This window comes from Melanostigma gelatinosum (genome assembly GCF_949748355.1).
Source record: "Melanostigma gelatinosum genome assembly, chromosome: 21".
NCBI classification, from domain to species: domain Eukaryota; kingdom Metazoa; phylum Chordata; class Actinopteri; order Perciformes; family Zoarcidae; genus Melanostigma; species Melanostigma gelatinosum.
This window is the reverse complement of record NC_136654.1, coordinates 17,490,392-17,510,169: the sequence shown is the minus strand read 5'-3', so window position 1 is coordinate 17,510,169 and position 19,778 is coordinate 17,490,392. Positions and strand designations below refer to the sequence as shown.

The window sequence follows — 19,778 nt, the reverse complement described above, 5'->3', positions numbered from 1 at the left end:
GGGGGGGGTGGAGGAGGGGGGAAAGACCTCTAAAGATCCCTAAGACCTGAATGACTATATGAGAGACACAGAGAGAGAGAGAGGGAGAGGAGTGTATGTGCGCATGTGTCTGTGAGTCTGTGTGTTTAGCAACATCACTAATTGGCTCAATCGCAAACACCTGTGTGCCTGAAGCCATTTCATGGAGATAAAACAGGGAAACACCTCTCAAACAAATCATCAAAACTCCCATAACCGTAGCTTCTATTGGTCCATAAATAATTGAGAGGGAGGATGACTTGAGAAACAGATCTTGTAAAAATTGTGTCTGTAGTGTAAAAAATGTGGCTTAACTGGCGACCTCGAAATGGGGTACCGTGTTGTGTGGAAGATGTTTTTGAAGCAAAATTTAACATTGGTCTCTATGGAGCAGAAAGTTAGTTTTCCTCTCAATTAACGGCTTCCGTGCCAAATGTGGAAATCTGTGGGATTCCACAGTAATTTTTCTACGACAAGGACAATATTAGCTACTTCTACATCCAGAAATTATGCATGAAGAGTGAAGATTGTGGACACAGTGGCAAAACACAAATGTTTTTTTCAGGGCTGAAAAATCATAAAAGTTAAATTGCTGCAGTTCAAAAAGTTTAAGATATCGGAAAGCTGAATTATGCGGCAATAGTTCAGGGTTTTCTCAACATTTCAAAGTTGAAATGGTGTCTTTAGCTGAAAGTATGAGGAAGTTGAAGGATTTGAAATTTGAAGAAGTTTAAGAGGATTTGAAAATATTCTCCATAGAGATCCCATTCAAAAATAAAGTTGCTAAAAGCTTAATAATTCAAACAGTTTAAAGGTTAGAAATAGAAAGTCATAGCAGACATGAGCTGAAGGAGCTGAACATTTTGATAGTTGAACGGTTTCTGTAGCTTAAAAAATGAAGAAGAAGAAGAGTTGCAACGAAAAATGGGAGGGACGGAAGAAATAGTGGAATAAAGAAACAGGATAACAATTGTTGGAATGCTGTTAAGCATTCCAACAATTCCAACAAGGCGCATTAAAGCAGACTACCTGGAGCAGCATCTGTTGGAGCTCAGCTTCAAAGTGTCCATGTACTGCAGGTGCAGAGCTCACAGAGGCAGAGCTCACAGAGGCAGAGCTCACAGAGGCAGAGCTCACAGAGGCAGAGCTCACAGAGGCAGAGCTCACAGCCCCAATTCGACTGAGCTGTCTGACTCCCTGCCCACTCCTTCCAAATCCATTTCGACATCATCACCAGCTAGCGTATTTGACTAGAGATTGCATTGCTTCTCAATTTTGTTTCTATTGCTTTTATCAGTCCATTTGATTGCTACAAGCCAGAGTTATTTTGGAATTTACCCCCCCCCCCCTTCCTAAAAACACCATCAGCCACCTGGGTCACCATGCAGAAGACGTCCCCAGTGCAAATCACATCTGTTCTGCTGTAGACCGTGTTGCAGTGTTACGGTCTAAATACATGCAATCCTGACCCTCTTAAGACCAACACACACACACACACACACACACACACACACACACACACACACACACACACACATGTGTTAACAATGCATGATCCAATGTGCATTCACTAGTCTAAAAAGCTTGTTCAAACACTCCACAATGTGATCCTGTACTTTCTGAAGCTGCTTCAGGGATGTGATGAGCATCACTCAGATGCCAGCAGCACTTCCTCAGATCATGCTTTGTACTGTTGCGTATGAAATGTTTTATTTTTGACTCTCTGACTGGAGGACAATGTGTCCTTTCCCATGCCTCAGCAAAATCGTCTCCAATTTAACCTTTTATTCTATTCGCACCTTGTTTGTGAAACCCGCATTCTAGTGAGTGCATTCAGCCACTTGCTGGAGTTAAATCATTGTTCAGCTCAATGAAAAATAAGCCTGTCAAAGTCTGACTCATCTTGCAGTCTTTATACTGGAGCCTGTTTGAATACTGCAGGTGTCGGCTTTGTGGCCAATTAGCAAAACCTCCATTTTTTCGCCTTCCGTCGGAGTGTGTTTGATGGCACCCAAGGTGACACGTCCCATGAGAAAGGTATAAATGTTTTTTTATTGACTGTCTAAGTGCATAGAAGCTGTGTGCGTCATGCTCTATTGCTGTGTACTCTGTGATTGCCAGGGCACCGGAGACTGATTGACATCACAGCAGTCAAACTTGAAAGCGTCACGTCTCAGAGGCTGTAGCAGTAAACTATTACCACCAATTCATTCTGAAGTTCATTTAGATTTCTAAAGCTGTGTCAATTTTTCTTTTCGGCCAACATTAGAGTTTAACAGAAGTCAAATATTTACTCTCCTTTTAGCCCCGTTTTGGTCCCCACCATCTCCTGAGAAGAAGATCTCTTTAGCTTCAGATGTTGGACTGTAGTCACCAGCTTGTTGGACGGATGGTCAGTTGGGTAAAACAGCCGCCTGCTTCGGCTGGGAAAAGGATTAATGAGAGCAGTGGGACTGAACCATGGAGGAGAACAATTAGCTAAAAGATGTTAAAATAGCGAAGGGTAGCTGAGGAGTTGGGTGAGATTTTTCTGTAGGTTCACCACTATAAGCGACATCATCATTTGCTCAATTGTTATTGTAAAAATCTTGTTTAGTAGACTTTTAAAATATGAGCTTGTTGCTGTTTTGCCTTTAAAAAAAATGCACTTCTTTTTAGCATAGTCATAACTCAGCTGACACATTATAGAACTTTTTGTAATACATTTAGAATGTTTGAATATCCCTCAGTCCTGTTCCTGTGTCAAGGCAATCCACACTTGCCACATTCATCACACAAATAGCCACCCACGGCACCCGCAGACATTTCTTTCATGTCCACACATTATGATCGCACCACTAATGAGACGGGCATCCGCAGTCGGAGAAGTCCTTTCCTCCCACTCCGTCTTCTCCACCCATCGCCTCACACTTCCTCCAGGTGTTAAAGTGATTTATGGGCTCTAATAGAGTGGTCTCGTGTGACGTCACAGTTTAGCTGTCGGCCATGTTTGAGTACACACAAAGCCACTGGCATGCACGGCTGAGTCGCATAACCTATCGATCACGGTGAACTTTTGTGCTGTCTTTGGTTGTGGCAGCAGAGCTGATAGAGACAAGAAATCATTCTTTCGTTTGCCAGCGGTCATTACACATCAAGGAAATGACACGAAGGAGCTATCCAAGCGACGTCGCGAGAAATGGCTGTCACGCATCTCTCGAGATATAAAGGAATGGAATTTGGCGTACACTAGAGTATGTGCGGATCACTTTATAAGTGGTCAGTGATTTTATTTACAAATTCGTTTGTGAACAGTATTTAATAAAGGAAATATAAATTAAACTTGGACATGAGAAGGTTACCGAAGCTTCATCGGCCCGTGACAGCAGTCGGTGCCAGAGACGTGTCGAGCGTGTACAACAGGCGAAACACAGAGATGCAGCCTCAGCATTGCTTGATATGAGTTTAACGTGTGTGTGTGTGTGTGTGTGTGTGTGTGTGTGTGTGTGTGTGTGTGTGTGTGTGTGTGTGTGTGTGTGTGTGTGTGTGTGTGTGTGTATAATGTGTGTGGGGGGGGATAAACATTGAATATTGCTAAATATCGGACCAGATCTGTATATATTTACTCTCCCAATGACGAGATGAGAATTGTCGACGACCGTTGCTTTGACGTCTCGGACCCATCCACTGACACACTGATTATAAGCGTCGAGCCCTTCGTAGCACTCCAACTCGTCTTTTGTGTAAGGACTGGGGGTGTTCACGAGATACGTGTAGATGTTGGCGTAGTTTACCGATGGAAGATAAGTAGGATCGGCACTGAAACGATCTGCACTCATCGTATAGGGATCCAAGTTACCAATAACCTTCAATTTGGCCAGGTAGCGAACCTTTGATGCATTATCCAGTGATTCAAAGTATGGTATTTTCGCCGCACTTCCTTGTTTACTCGCCGCCATGTAGGATCTGTATGTACTCCAACATGGCGGACAGACCTCGTAACTAAGGCGATCGTGACGTCGGTGAGACCACTCTATTGCGCCGGGGACAGCAGCATCAGGCGGGTTAGCCATTGGATGCCATTTAACCCATGCCAACTGACCATGGCTTAATGGTGACAGCTAACCGGCAGTAAGAGATGGACTTCACACTTGTCTTCCAAAGACACAAGTATTCTCACTTAGGTTACTCGGGTCGTTACACACACAATTGACTGTGACGATCCTGACCCCGAGGTCCCACTCTTGGCTTGTCTGCCGTTTTCCAAGAGACCTAGATGTTGCTCACATTTTAAAGCATGTTGGCCATCTTTGTTTCAGATTTACAGTAAAATACAAGTGCCCTGTAGGTAAACCTTGATTTATTTTTTTGTTAAAGACCGCTTACTGAATTAGCACAAGTTGGAATTTGTCGGTTTTCTCCCAGGGATGAAAAATCTTGCATCACAGTTTTTTACCAGACAACAGCTGCTGGCTGCTCTGTACAGTCAGCTAAATGTGCTTCCTTACAGATCTGCACAGTAAACTCTTCGAGAGCGCTGTGTTCCTCAACCTTATATCCCGAGATGTGCTGAATCACTGCATACTCAGTGCTGTCATCAGCATCAATCTGAACAGAGTTCATTGCCAATGTTTTTCTTCCTTCCAGTCGTAAGGCGAAGCATTTGAACAGCTGTTGCAGCTACCAAATTACTGTTATTAACAGATTGAGTCAAAATTATGTTAATGATCAATTTGTGGGATTTAGTGATTGAGTGTTGAGTATTTAATTCTCCCAGTCCAAAGCGTAACACTAACGGCTTAAATTACTCAACAACAAAAGGGCAATTAACAGATCCAGTAAAATATTGTGAAATATATACACTTTTATCTTTAAAATCAAGTAAATCACTGTTTTCTTGCAGTGATTGTGTTACTTTCATCTTTGATCTGCATGCAAAAGAATACACAACACGTGTTTTTCGTGCCTTGCAGGACCATTAGGACATGTGATCAACTCTTCATGTATTCGACTTATTAAGGTCAGATGACCTTCTCGAAGTCTGCTCATTTCCCCAACTGACGCCAAAAGTTTCTTACCGAGATGTTAATTATATGTGTAAGAATGGTAGATCGAGAGATGAATGGGGAGTTCTCAGAGAGCCCAGTGTGGCAGATGAAAAGATGAAATCCCAGACGAGCTGAAGAAGCAGCTCTAACTCGATAACTCATGCCATCAGTCCCTCACAGACTCATTAGGAGAGGCTTTCTGAGGCTGGCTGGCTGCCGTTTGGTGTTCTCTCCATGACTAATCCAGGACCTGGAGGGCAGCTCTGGAAGGCAGGAAGGAAGTAGGACTCGTGGAGAGTGGAAAAAAACTGCCAATGATGTGATCCTGTTTGCCCCCGTACAACCCACCACCCACCAAGATTTAAAGAAATACTTCCTGTGGGGCTTTGTGGGTATCTGATTTGACTGTTGCTGTTTGCCAGTACTTACTGTGCTGTTGAGGAGGAATGCCAGTTGAGAACCTCGCAACTCTACTTGAAGTTGCTTTCAGACAAGTTGCATGGTCCTGTGGGTCCCAAAAAATTGCAAGATTCTTGAAATCCTTTCAAGCTCCATTAGGGAGCTTCAACGAGGCCAATAAAGCATGAAACATGTTGTAGTCAGTAGTGTCACATAATCTGAGGGGCGACGACACAAAAGGATTTGCCGCCGCTGCACGAATAAGACAAAAAGAAAACGCACCCACAAAGGGAAGCACCCCTAGATGTGCTTCCAGGCAAATAGCATCGCGGTACTCCTGTGGTATTAGCAGGTATTTTAAATAGGTTACATACATACATTTGCTGCAAAAAAAACAACCTTTCTATCCAAATGAGCCCAAGAGCCAAAACAGTCCAATACACAAAGATCAGTGCTAATAGCCACACGCAGTTACAGTGAAATGATTGGCATCGGAGAGTTGGCGGTAACTAAAGCGCATCGTGTCACGCTAAGACTGTTTAGTGATCGTGGAAGCAGTGATTGTCGTCAGGCGAAGGCATCGCCGCCCGTGCTCTGCTCAAACTCATTTATTTTGGGAATGCAGTGACGAGATGACAGTTGTGTCATGAAAAATAAATGAATAACGCTCCCCTCCATTTTTTTTTTTTTTAAATTGCATGAGAGGGAATAAAAAATAAATAAGTGGAACACTTTTTGGCCGTGTTTGCGCTGTAATATCATCAGCGTAATGTCTTTAATGAAGCGGACCTTTAAAATGGGGCAGGTAGCGGTCCAGTGAAGATTAAAGAGGACATACTATATGCAGCTACATGTTTGACTATAAGCCTCCCAAATCTGTGCACACTCATTTAATGCACACTGCCAGTGTTTATCAAAAGCCTTTTTTTTTGGCATTGTGAGCGACAAAGAACAGCCTGACCTTTTCAATGGCGGTCCTGCTATGCTGGTTTGTTGATGCGGTGACCTCTCTCTCTCTCGCTCTCGCTCTCGCTCTCGCTCTCGCTCTCTCTCTCGCTCTCTCTCTCTCTCTCTCTCTCTCTCTCTCTCTCTCTCTCTGTGTGTGGTTTGAGTGGTAATTCTGCAATAATGACATGAAGACAGCGCTTTACAGAGGAACCGTGGGAGGCTCGTGAAACATGGTTTGTGACGTATTGCTGCATCACCAGCTGCTGCTGTATGTATGGGTATTTGTTCACCAGCGTGCCAGTGTAGGTTAGCCTCAACAGGGCTTTGATTTAAATGCCAAACACACCTACCTTCACAGACTACTCACAGTGGACTACCTGGAGCATGTCCATGTCTGTCACTATGTGTATCTGCTTGACGATAAGTGAGTGATATTGTTTTTGCCCGTGGAGTGCAGTGCACCTGAGTGGCCGTGATCGTATCCCGTCGGCGGGCCTTTGAATAGTGCCCCCCTGAAGAGTGATAACATCCAGTAGCATTTCCCTCAACATGGTTTTATCAAAGTCATTATCAAGACCCAGCAGCAAGGGTGGCTTACTGTGTTGGGAAACTATCCGTCAACTGGACCTACCGCGGAAGTATTCAGTGTGTGCATCACAGTTCATATGATGATTGTGTTGTATGTAAAGTCAAATCTTAATCTGCGAAGTAGTCAATAACTATAGATAGTTAGAATAAAAGATCAGAATGTAAGTTAAGTACCTCAAATTTGTGCAGTAATTTACTCTCTCCACCTCTCTTCTACCTTTTTTAAGATGACCCTGACTTTTTTTTAAATCTTTTTTTTGTGCTGGTGAAATTACATTTTTCTCTGTCTGGTATGACATAAGGGTCTTTTAATACACTGAGGCGGATGGTTCATTGGCGATCCAGTGAATATGCTTTAGCTCCTTTCTGTCCCTCCTCTCCGAACATAACGGACATGTTTGCTGTAAAACTCACTGAATGCTCTTTTCACTTTGATAGCCCAATTACTTCTGTCTTTAGATCAACAGTTTGTCCAAACCAAATCCGCCCATTTCAGGACTGATGTGTGTTTTTAATTTAAATCATCATCGATGCACACTTCAATGTATGAATGAATATGTATGAATTATGGCTATGTATCCTCATCCAACGGTTCGTATGAAGTTATTTTGTTACTTTTTTTGTGCTTTTTCCAAGAATGTCCGGCAACAAGATCGATCAGTGCGCCTGCGGTGTTAGGTTAAGGAAAAGATTGTGGTTTGGGTTAAAATAACTACAGAAATGGCGTAAGTTATGTAAGTATCAATGTTGATTTCTGGTTTCACACGGGACACGAACAGTGATCTCCTGGAAGGAAGTCCGCTGTTTTTGGACCCACCCATCCACCGCGACCTCCTCCCTATGCGGCCCTTATTGCTCTTCATACTACGTCGCCTTTCCTGGCTCACATTTGCATAGATTACATAGGAATTTATTGCGTGGGTTACAAACAAATAACAGTGTATTTCTTTTCATAGCAATAGCTACAGTGTAGCCTGAGCATGGTTATGTCAAAAGAATGTCAGTGTGAACATTTTTCCTCTAAATGTCTGAAATGCTTTTGTCCTTCGATGTAGTTTTTCTCCAGGCACATCAAGGAAATCATTAGATTCTGTTTTAATTGCTTTGTGATTCATCCGTTCCACAATATGGACTTTGGCAACACTGTGACTCCGGGGCACAAAGTGGGAGTTTTCTTGCTCGACTAGTATTTTGAGTATTCTGTCTGAATCAGCCAGTGTTGCCTCATTAGTAATCCGGTCACTTCTTCAGAAACTTTTGGCCTGGATGAAAAGCAGCCTTTTGCTGTCATTGTTACATCTCTGTGTTGGTAGGCTGGCGGAAGCTAGCACTCTTCAGCTCTGACACTGACATCACACAGCCTGGTGCTGCCAAGTCAAAGTGATGGCGGCTGTTTGTTTTTTTTCAGAGCAGGCTCATGACAGATGGGCCCTCACTGGGCTGTGGGGGGTTCGGTCAGAAATCATATATTTTCCACTGTCATTTTATACAGTCCCACATACGCATTCTATCCCAACGAACAAAAATGGTATCTAAAGTTATCTTTTACTTGACATCTATCATCAGTTGAGTTTTCTCCACAAAAAAATGCAAAATTCTTCTGAGGGTCTTCTGGGTCTGTCTGTAGCTTCCAAGAGAAATGTATTTATTTTTTAAAGGGGTTAAATTTGGTGTACATGCATACATACATACATACATACATACATATTTACCATATATACATATAGTCATTGAGTGCACTGACAATAAACTTTATCAATAGTTTGATTGAATTGGCTTGAAAATACAGTATGTTGCCAGATAAATAAATTAGATTTTAGGGTAGGTGCAAATGAAGTTAATGTAATTCAATAAATTGGTCTGATAATGCAGGTTTTTGACCTTGCCTTATCTATGAGCACAGGCAGATACGCCAGTTATTACAGCAATAGTATGCAAATAGATGGTGATCATTATCGGGGATGCTCTCTGAACTCAATTAGCAAGTATGATCTGCTGATAACTTCTCATTAGCATATATGCTAGGTGTGTGTGTGTGGGGGGGGGGGGGGGGTGCACATCATCCAACAGAGTTCTGTGTGTGCCTCAGCTGCAGGAAGTAAGCTGATTTAAGTCAAATGTAAAAGCAACAAGGATATGAAAAGCAAATCCTCTGGCTGTGCCCAAATGTAAATGCACAGCCATCAATCAGCGGTAATAGGGTGATTTTTCTGACAGTGACGGTTTGATCACTAGCTCAGATTATGGAAAGCAACAAAGTGTGTTGTCATAATTATGCAGACGACACACAAATCTACATAACTATGTCACCAGGGGACTATAATCCCATACAAGGGTTGGGTAACTGCATTGAACAAATCAACAACTGGATGTGCCAGAATTGTCTTCAATTAAACAAAGATAAAAACAGAAGTAATTGTTTTTGGTACCAAGGACGAACAATTGAAAAGCACCGCTCAGCTTCAATCACTGACGTTAAAACCCACAAACCAAGCCAGAAATCTAGGTGTAGTTATGGATTCAGACCTCAACCTGAACAGCCATATCAAGACAATTACAAAATCAGCCTACTATCACCTGAAGAATATATCAAGGATTAGAGGACTTATATCTCAACAGGATTTGGAAAAACTTGTCCACGCATTTATCTTTAGCAGACTGGACTACTGTAACGGTGTGTTTACAGGTCTCTGTAAAAAGTCCGTCAGAAAGCTGCAGCTGATTCAGAACGCTGCAGCTCGAGTCCTCACTAAGACCAGGAGGGTGGATCATATCACTCCAGTTCTGAGGTCTTTGCACTGGCTTCCTGTCCAACAAAGAATTGACTTTAAAATCCTGCTGTTGGTTTACAAAGCACTGAATGGTTTAGGGCCAAAATACATCTCTGATCTGCTGCTACCTTATGAACCATCCCGACCCCTCAGGTCGTCTGGGACCGGTCTACTTTCTGTTCCCAGAGTCAGAACTAAACATGGAGAAGCAGCATTCAGTTTTTCTGCTCCACATATCTGGAACAAAGTCCCAGAAAGCTGCAGGTCTGCTGAGACCCTCAGCTCCTTTAAATCAAGATTGAAGATTTTTCTGTTTGCTGCTGCCTTTAATTGAACCACATTCAATTCATATATTAATCAATTTCCTGCATTTCTGCATTGTTCTACTGTATTTTATTTCTTACACTGTTCTTAATTGCTGTTAAATCTCCTTTTCTTTTGCCTTATGTTTTGATGCTTTCAATTGTTTTAAAAGGACTGCACAATATATCGCCATTTCCTCCGGGACCGAGTTCGTGCAAGGCGTACACTATAAAACGCAGATCGGCAGAGATCTTTTCCAGACGTGGTTTGTGTGCGAGTAATTGCAGAATTGCGGCAGTGTATGGTTGATTGCGTGCAGCGTAATGTCTCAGGGAGACACCGATTATTGTTTCAATGTATGTTTTAAATCTCCTTTACTTTTGCCTTTATGCTTTTAATGGTTTCATGTGAAGCACTTTGAATTACCTTGTTGTTGAAATGTGCTATACAAATAAACTTGCCTTGATGGCGCATATTCATCATAAAGCTGCTCTTGCACTGCCTAATTAAAAAAAGCTAAAGGATCTCCAAGCCGTGTTTTTGTCTCCTTTAGCAGAAAACCTGCCTGTGATTTCCAGCGATGATTAGAACTACTTTGATTTCCCTGCTGAACTTCAGGTGAAACAAACGGAAGTATCGGGGCAGGCTGTTTTCAGGAATCACACATTTCTAGACTGCGCTCGATGTCTTAGCTGAAGGTGTAAAGCAAACACTCAACTCGTTGGATAAGTCTTTGATTACATTTATAGTAGCAGCTAACATTTCCCAGTCATTAGCATTTTGCTTGTAGTTGTAATGGAGTTATAAAGAAGTGTTTTGTCATCACCGCTCCCTCTGCATCTTATTTTCCCTCCTCTCCCCCCACGTCTCTGCAGCATCATGACCAGCCGTCACAGATGTTGCAAGGCAGCCGAGCATCTTCTTGTCATTTGGCTTTGTTAATAATGCAAGCTTAAAAGAGCAGTGGCACCGCAAACTGTATTCCATGCAGTTTATGTGAACTATGCAAACAGTCCTGATTCACACTCCTCTCGCTCTGTCTGTGCAAAGAACACTCCCTGAAATCAATATGGCAATTAATTATAGACCGTACGTGTAATTACATCTTTTCATGAATAATTCCTCCTGGAGTGGACTAACTCAAATACAGACGGAGCAGAGCTTTTGTTCGTTAAATCGCGTTTATTTAAGGGCCACAACTTTAAAATGTTACACTTTTTAGCCCACATTGAAAAGCTATATTCCAAGGTTTCGGAACATGATCCTTGGATGCCTTTAATCTTGTTTGAAATGGCCCACTGTGTGGGAGAGTATATTCTATTTTCATCTGCCTCATTAAGTTTTTCACTTTAATTAATGGCAGGATGTGCTCACAGAGGAACTGTCCTGTCTGTTCGTTAACGCCCATTTTAATGTTGTAGCTCAGGCGGAGCGCTGGCTTCTAATAGGCTTCCAGGTAACGCAGTTCACGTTGTCGCGTGAAGTGCAACATCACAGAGACGCACTCGTAAAACATGTTCATGGCAAGCATCTCACGTCAGTGTAAAGATACTGCAGAGCAGTAATCTACCCGCATCATCAACCAATTATAGTGGAACCTTGAAGGAGTGCCGCTGCTGGAAAGGGTGATCGAGCAGAAGTGGTTGATTACAGATGCTTTTTGCAAAAAAGCATCTGTAATGCTTTTTTTTAATCAAAAAGCTTTTTTTTTTAATGCTTTTTTTTAATCAAATATTTTGTATTTCTTCATTTTGTGTTGTAGTTTATGTGACGGAGGCAATACACAATACATTTAGTTTGCACCAGATATACTGTAGCCAATAGCAATTCTGATCAGTGGTCCTGTAGCGGAGGTTGTAAAAGCAAAACAATTGTAACAGACAAATGCTGTTAACTTTAAAAGACAAATTGCAGACTAAAGCTAAAATCCAAATTAAACAATTCGTAAGAAGCTGAATCTCCACTTCGTATCTATGCGGTCTTTAACACTGGCCAATGTAACTGCTAGTCTGAGCATCCTTAAGCCAATAGTACCTGTTTTTTAGTTGTTTTTATATTCCAAACAAACAATTAATTGCCCTTTTTTAAAATTATTTTGCAGTTCAAAAACTGAAAATATTGAGCCCCACATATAGAGCAGTAATATTTCTCAGCCCACAGGTGCGGCAGATGGAAACACATTTGAGCGTTAGTCCAGTGTTGGGCGTATCAGCTCTATTGACATGTTCACAGCTGCAGAAAATTGAGTGAGGTGTGCGGCATGATGCCTGTGCTCATGCAGACAGGATGGTGGCAATAGGCTGTCTGAGTGCTTAGGAAACAGGGGGGGGGGGGGGTCTCCCACTCTGAGGCCAGAGAAATGGACTTCTAATGGCTTATCCAACGGTGTTCGACGACAGTTAACCTTTCCAGCTGATAATTAAGATGACTCTTAAAATGTATCACACATCAGTCCCAGGTAGCATTTAGTCAGCAATGGAGATAAATGTGGGACATGAATATTGCATCGCTTTAAAATACCGCCGATCCCACAGTGTTGCCATCTCAACAGTGGTGGTTATTCCTGTCCACGGTCAGTTGGACGTGTCGCTGAGGGAAACCCCATCTCTCTCTCTCTCTCGCTCTCTCGCTCTCTCGCTCTCTCGCTCTCTCTCTCGCTCTCTCTCTGGCACGTCCTGATGTATCTTAGTGCGCTGCCTTGGTCAAACTGTTGCAGTTTGTTTATTGATTAGCAGTTGTGTGGAAAATGCTCACACCAACTGAAATAGGAGCTACGACTGAGAGACCACAAGACCCCGGAGTGTTCCTTAAATAAAGAATACGCTGTGCTTGACATTTATTCTCCTACGCTCATGATAAGACTTGGAGATTAGTACACACATGGTTGTATGGCAGGTTCCGCCGGGAAAAGAAGTTAAATAGCGGATGGGCCTCTGACTCTGTAAGTAGCAATCATAATTCCCCTCTAAAAGCTTCATGCCACTTAAGTTATTAACATTTAATTCTGCAACATCAGAGTGGATTAGCCCATCAGACAGTGTTCTTATTAAGATCTGCTCATTGCATCTTTTTCGGGAGTGCTTTCGAGCCCCTTCTGTACCTCCGTGTTTCACCTCTGTTCTCACAGCGCTGAAACACTCTCCATGTCTGGCTACAGCTTTAAAACTACTGTGCAGTCGACCGACTAATGAGTTCATATTGGGAGTTTCTGAAGTATACCATGTAAACACGATGCAGGAAGTAAGCATCATTTATTTGGTGTGGTATAGCGTGCAATCATAATCTTTCCCCAACCTTAACCAAGTCGTTTTGGTTGCCTCTCCCTCGAAAAATGTTTCTCTCCGTATTTTATCAAGAGCATTGTGTTCCACAGTGCTGAGAAATTATACATGAGCAGTGATTCATGATTAGCAAGACCAAAGATCAAAAACTCAATGAAAGAATGCTTTAATGAACTTCACATTTAAGGTGGGAAAAAATGTGTTTAATTGTTATGAAGACTCGATCCAAACACTTTCCTCTTATCTTTCCAGAGTGTTCCTGCGGGCCATTAATCAGTATGCAGCAGTGTTGAACAAGAAATTTCTGGATCAAACCAACTTTGAGCTACAGGTAAGAGCTGAACCTTTTCAAAGGCCTTGATAGCAACCCTCCCTGTCTCCCGGAGACAATGTTCTCTGAGTCATTTTTAAGTACTATTACCAGCAGCTTTGCAAAAGGTTTGGATGACATTTTTTCACGTCATCGCTTCACTGCCGTTTCCCACAGAGGCTGCTTTTAATGTTCCAGATGCAGCATTGTTGGACCCTCTGAAAAGAGGAAAAAAAAGAATAAATCTGAAGGCAGCAGACATAAAAATTGTGGCGCAGGAACATCAATTACTGTGTAATGGCGGCAATTTGATGTGCATTTCAGAATATCTTATCTTAACCTGCTCCCCCCTAGAAAAGAGCAACTTTTTCTGCTTGCTTTTTCCAATGTCTGACACATGGAAGAAAGCGAATGTTGTCCCCAACTACACTGCTGTTAAAACCTTCGTGGATTATTAATAGGACTTATTATACCACCTGGATCTCTCCTTATGGTGTATGAATAATGTGTTCTTTTGTAGCTTAAACAGTCGTGTATTTTGTACTCTATATGCTCTGAAAACTCATCCTGAACAGACTTATTCTATATGCATGAATGGACTTTTTGCAGTGAGAAAAGGTGGCTATTAAAGCACTCCCTTTTGCTGCTGTGATTGTCTGATAGAGTGTGTGCTAATTATTTTAACGCCGCGCTCTCTCCGCCGGTCTTTGTGCGGGTCAGCTGTGGAACAACTACTTTCACCTGGCTGTAGCCTTCCTCACCCAGGAGTCACTGCAGCTGGAGAACTTCTCAAGCGACAAAAGAGCCAAGATCTTCCACAAGTGAGTATACGAGTCCGCAGGGCATCCGCATCGCACGCCAACACAGCCCAAGCTTGGGTGGGCTCCACTTGTCAGCCTTCCTCGGAAAGAAACAACGCGCCATGGCTCCGGTGGAGGCTGCTCTACTTGTTCGCCCTTCTGAACAAAGCAGAGCAGCCTCATAGTAACTCCAGGGGTTATCGAGAGCACGTCAAAGTTGGGAATCACTTGAAATGTAGGATACAGGTATTTGGTTCAAAGCATCTCCTCCGTGCTTTGTATTCCTTGTTATACCAGCAACAGATAAAGTAGAGAGCATTTGATATCTCAGCGCACAGTTTTAAATGGTGGAAGTTGTCAATCCTCAAAGTGTTCCATCCTAAAATCCTAACCCTGCCTTCAGTAAGTTCAGTGAGCGGGTTTTGTTTCCCGCTGCCTGCATCTACAAAAAGCCATTCATCTACATTCGTATTTCTCGTCTGGTGATGCAGCCAAACGTGTAAAATGCTTTCTGGGCAGACGTGGACCACATTGGCTCTCATCTTCATTTGGAGGAGCTTTTGTCACTAAAGCATTCATCACACTGCGCCCGAGCCCGACCGCGAGGCTCCTCGTTGGTCAGTGCTTTATTATCGGACCCGATAAGCTCCCACACAAACAGCCGAACACAGCAAACAAGACGTTCCCAACCACCCCCACCCTGCCTTTCTCCACTTGTCAGCCTCCCTCGGAAAGAAACAGCTGTTTGATTCACAGCCGAAAAAAAACTGCCATTCCTGGTGAAAGCACAGAGAAGGGATAATGTCTGCCATCGCTATTTCCAGACTGTTTATTTGACATTCCCAAATATGTCATTCAAGTACAACCAGGTAGCTCCCAGAGAAACCCAAGAGGGTATTCTAAAGGGTTTGCCAATGTTTCTCTCTCTTTCTACCTCTACCCACCCACTCTCCTCTTTTTGTCTCCCTCCACCTACTACCCACCTTCTCTCTGTTACCTCTTCGTCGCTACCTCCCGTCTTCCTGTGTGCTGGTGCATGAGCTGTCTGTCCTGCCTCCAATGCCAATTATTATGCCTTGCTGTGGGAGCAGAGAACAGAGGGGTGAAATCAGAGTTGTGTGGAGCGTGGCTCTTTAGCTCTTTTAGCATCGGCTTTTCTCCTGCATCATACATGTCTCCCAGTGCTGTTTGTGAAGTTCTGGTCCATTACTGGAGTCTGCGTCATCCTCGTGTCCTCTACTGACAGGCTAACATGTCTTTACAGACATGTACTGCATGGCCCGAATCGGTGGATGAAAGCATCTGTGTGCCGCCATGTTGCTGTCTTCCCAGTAGGGCTTTGTATCATGATACAGCGGTTAAGATTCAGCATGCTGCGACGCCGTAAGCAACAAAACTGTCATAGTATAAAGAACACAATGCCATATTTCTAAAAGTTTTCTTTTTTTCCAAAACAATGGCATTTGCATTTATCCCAGCCGCCGTAACATCCAACATCTTTGAGAGATCACGTTCCACTGGGACGGCCCGTGTCTTTGCAAATGCAATAATGCATTGACTGAGTTCATCTTTGCACATGAACTATTATTGTAAAAAATCAATCGCGTTTTTAAGAATCTACATCGCAAAACATAATATTGCAACACTCGATATTTCTGGTATTTTCTTTCGCACAAAGGAGACAAAATCAACAATGAGATCAAAATTTTGATAACGGTAATTTTCCTTTATCGGTTCATGTACATAAAAAGGCTCTGGCCAGTGATTGTGGACAGCCACACGTACACACAGAGTTCTGGATAAATGAGCATGCAGCAATGTCATTGTCGTGACATGCGCAAATGAGTGACGAGTAGAGGGACTGTCACATTGTCAGAATAGCTCACACTTGCTTTGCTTCAGGCTTTGATCGCATCTCATCTGTTCTTACAGGCCACTGCTTGTCAATCACTTTTGTTCTCTTTTGCTCGACCTGCCACGTCTGTCTCTATTTTCTGTCCTCTGTCTCTTGTGTTGCACATCACCTCTTGCCTCCATGAAGATTTCCTCTTTACTCCTCACAATCTTGCTCTTGCCCGCTGACCCGGTGGCCCCTCACTGCTCACCTCTGCTATTCCTAGTCAATCTCTCCGAGAGCTTTTCCTCCCCGCAGCTGACAGGTATGTGTTGTAGGTCCTGACAGACGACAGTCATAGCAGCCTGTCTCTCGCTGTGTGACACAACAGGTACCCTGCGTCTGCCTGGGCTCAGACGAGGACACGCTGCCTCCTGAGCACGCCCGTATGTAGCGACACAAAGCTGCCTGCTTCCGCTGGCTCACATGCGTGCTATGAGATCAATCATATACACAGGGCTGCGCAGGAATAAATGAGAAGACACTCTCGAATTGCAAAGTGTGGATGAGTCTAAGACAGTCTAGGATGTAATCCATAATTCAGCTGTACAGTCATTTCTAGAGGTGGGCGTCTTTTTTTATACTTCATCATCTTGCAAATGCTCCGCTTGAAGATCAATCCTTGGGCAACACTCCTCCCTTTGACGGCTAAATGCTGTAAAGTGTTTTGACTCAGCCAGACTACAAAGAGTTGACGCGGCGTCTCTGTTAAGGATTCTTTGAATGCTCTTCTCCCATCTGTCAAAATACATTACTGTGTCTTTGTACAGTATTTGCAAAAAAACAATCAATTGGGTTTCAGAATTCCATCAGGGCCACGGGGTGCTCCGAAATGTCACAATGTGTCATCGAGGCTTTGGACGTATATTCACTGGAGGTCGGGAGAAGCGTCACGCTTAGACCTCAAACTCTCATCTTTCTGCTTCGCTGCAATGTCATGCCATGGTGTCATGCCATCAGCGTGCCAGTACGAGGAGACAGAGGGGCCTCCATCAGTCACTCAGTGCGATCGTCTGATGTCAATGCAGTCGCCTGCAGCGCCACCAGCTGGACAGGACACGAGACGCGAGGGAAGAAAAAGCTGTCGATGATTCGGACACCAAATCTTGCTTTCAATGCCACTCAGATTGCTGTCAGATATTTGATTTATTGTGTTGCAGATGCATTACACTGATGTTAGATTTGTACCATACTCTTGTATTCATGCACACCTTAAAGCTACTATTGGTAGCTTTTATAAAAAATACTTTTTGTCATATTTGCTGAAACAGTCAGTAAATTGTGACAGTAGTACATGAGACGTATACAGTCTGTGGTGAAGTGAGGTTCCTCTGCCTCCTCCCAGTGCCCCTAATGGGATTTGTGAGATTCCACCGTTGCCTGAAGACGACAACAAATCGGAGCCGAGGAGTCTCTTAACACAGCTGTCAATCACCGTTCAAAAAGCGAGTGAACTCCTGTCAAACTGTCAATTGAGGCAGCGCTGATCAAATATACATCAAGACTCTGTTACTGCATCGCCCATTTCAGGCCTCAAATGTTTTCAGAAAGATAGAGTACTGTTTAGCCGTGAGACAAGAAAGTATGCTCCGGCCGGCGGGCGGTGCTTAGTTTTAGCTCGACTGTTTTCAACATTGGGTTGCAAACTTTTCAAATACCAAATTCTCTAGAACCGCACAAAGAGCGGCTGTTTAATCTGAAACCAGTTGGCTAACGTCTGAGATCGTTTCAACCAACTAAAAACATCAACTTTTCCACATTACCCGGCATTAAATGGGGATCTGTAATTTTCTGTCGGGCTCTGTTTGACATTTGAGTCTCAATGTTTAAACATATTGTAGAACAGTGGGTAACACGCCAGCTGTCTGATCAGCCACACGACCACGTGGCTCGGGTTGAGGACAGACACTCCAAAACAGAACCACAATATCGCGGTTCAGTGCAGTTATTCCCCACGGTGAGCCAGCAGTGGAAATACATCTGATTACTTCTCAGCATGCAATGGTGCGGCTAAAGCGTGCTACACCAGAGCAGTGGAATCACGGTATGAACGCGACTGTTCTCTCCATTGTGTCCCCTATATTCTTGATCTTAAAACAATTTCAGGCTTGATCTTACTCACTTTTCTTATCCATTGTCCGATCTGTTTTCAAAGACCTAAATCCATTACTTTGGTTTCATATATGTGATCGTTTTCACAGAACTGGTCTCACTTTCTGCCTCACTGCTCGTTGTTTCCACTCCTGTTAGTCTCTCCATCATTCCCTGTCTGTCTTTCCCCCGTCTGTCCTTTTCACTTCCCCGTCTGTCCTTTCTGTGACCTGGGCCTGTGTGTGGCAGGCACGGAGACAGGCTGCGAGCTGCCATGGAGAGATAGGTTCGTGACCTAGACATGGCTGATCAGCTTATCGGCCCTGGTTTGCAAAAGCTAGACAAGACGTCGGGACGGGAGCTATCCTTCCATCTTCTTTTGCAAATCTTTGTTTTTATATAAGGGCTGTTGACACTTCGAGTCAACCTCAAAGATCTTTACAAACAGACTGTCTGATCAAACGGTGTGCCCCATGTCTTCCATCAGTGAATCAGTTTAAACCGTCTCATCATATGCTTGTGTAACGCGTGTTATTCTGGCCTCGATGAGGAGGAACTCAAGGAAATGCACTTCACCATTTATTTTCAGAAACGGGAAATACACGTCATTGTACTCGTCTATAGCATGGTCGATGCTCATACGAACTATTAGAGAAAAGCAGCACTCTGAGGGGCTTTAAAATACATTGTTAATCCTCCGCAACAGCACTGACCGGAGGCATGATGCGTTCCAGTTGTCCGTCCCTTCGTCTGGTCCATTCTCGTTAACGCCGTATCTCAGGAACGCCTCGAGCGAATCTCTTCAAATTCAGCACAAACGTCGACTTGGACTCGAGGTTAAACGGATATGTATTTGCTGGTCAAATGTTGATTTGAACTCACAAGACACGTTTTGGCCATAACCCAAGAATAAATATGCTAATTACAATAACAAATGTCTAATTGGATAAAATGATGACAGATCTTACTGGTTCTAGCAGCTGCGCCACAGCTGGACAATGACAAAGCCATTCATATACATTAGGCAGTTAAAACTGTCAGCAAACGCTATTGGTATCTTCCATGATTTGACCGTAGCCAGCGTAACATTTGATCCTGTTTTTGTTTCAGGTACCAGGACATGAGAAGACAAATTGGCTTTGAAATCAGGGACATGTGGTACAATCTAGGTAACTTTACCAATATTCTGTCAATATTGTTCAGTTTCATTTGTAAAATGTGTTGTTTTTCTGTATGAATTCACTGATAAAGATGTTTATGATTACTTGCAAAGTACTTTCGGCATCTCGCGATTCAACTCGACAAAGAACAGCAGCTAAATATAGACCAGCGTTTTAATTAGCTTCGT

The 19,778-nt window shown here is 43.2% G+C and overlaps 1 protein-coding gene across 1 annotated transcript in view; it reads left to right on the top strand.

The window, feature by feature from the left end:
* The window catches only part of dock1 (dedicator of cytokinesis 1), a 155,582-nt gene that overhangs the window by 101,504 nt on the left and 34,300 nt on the right, over positions 1–19,778 (top strand). Inside the window, exons 30-32 of the mRNA XM_079292770.1 lie at positions 13,588–13,666; positions 14,366–14,466; positions 19,541–19,599. Of these exons, the coding sequence (XP_079148896.1) occupies positions 13,588–13,666; positions 14,366–14,466; positions 19,541–19,599 (239 nt within the window). The remainder of the gene's footprint in view (positions 1–13,587; positions 13,667–14,365; positions 14,467–19,540; positions 19,600–19,778) is intronic.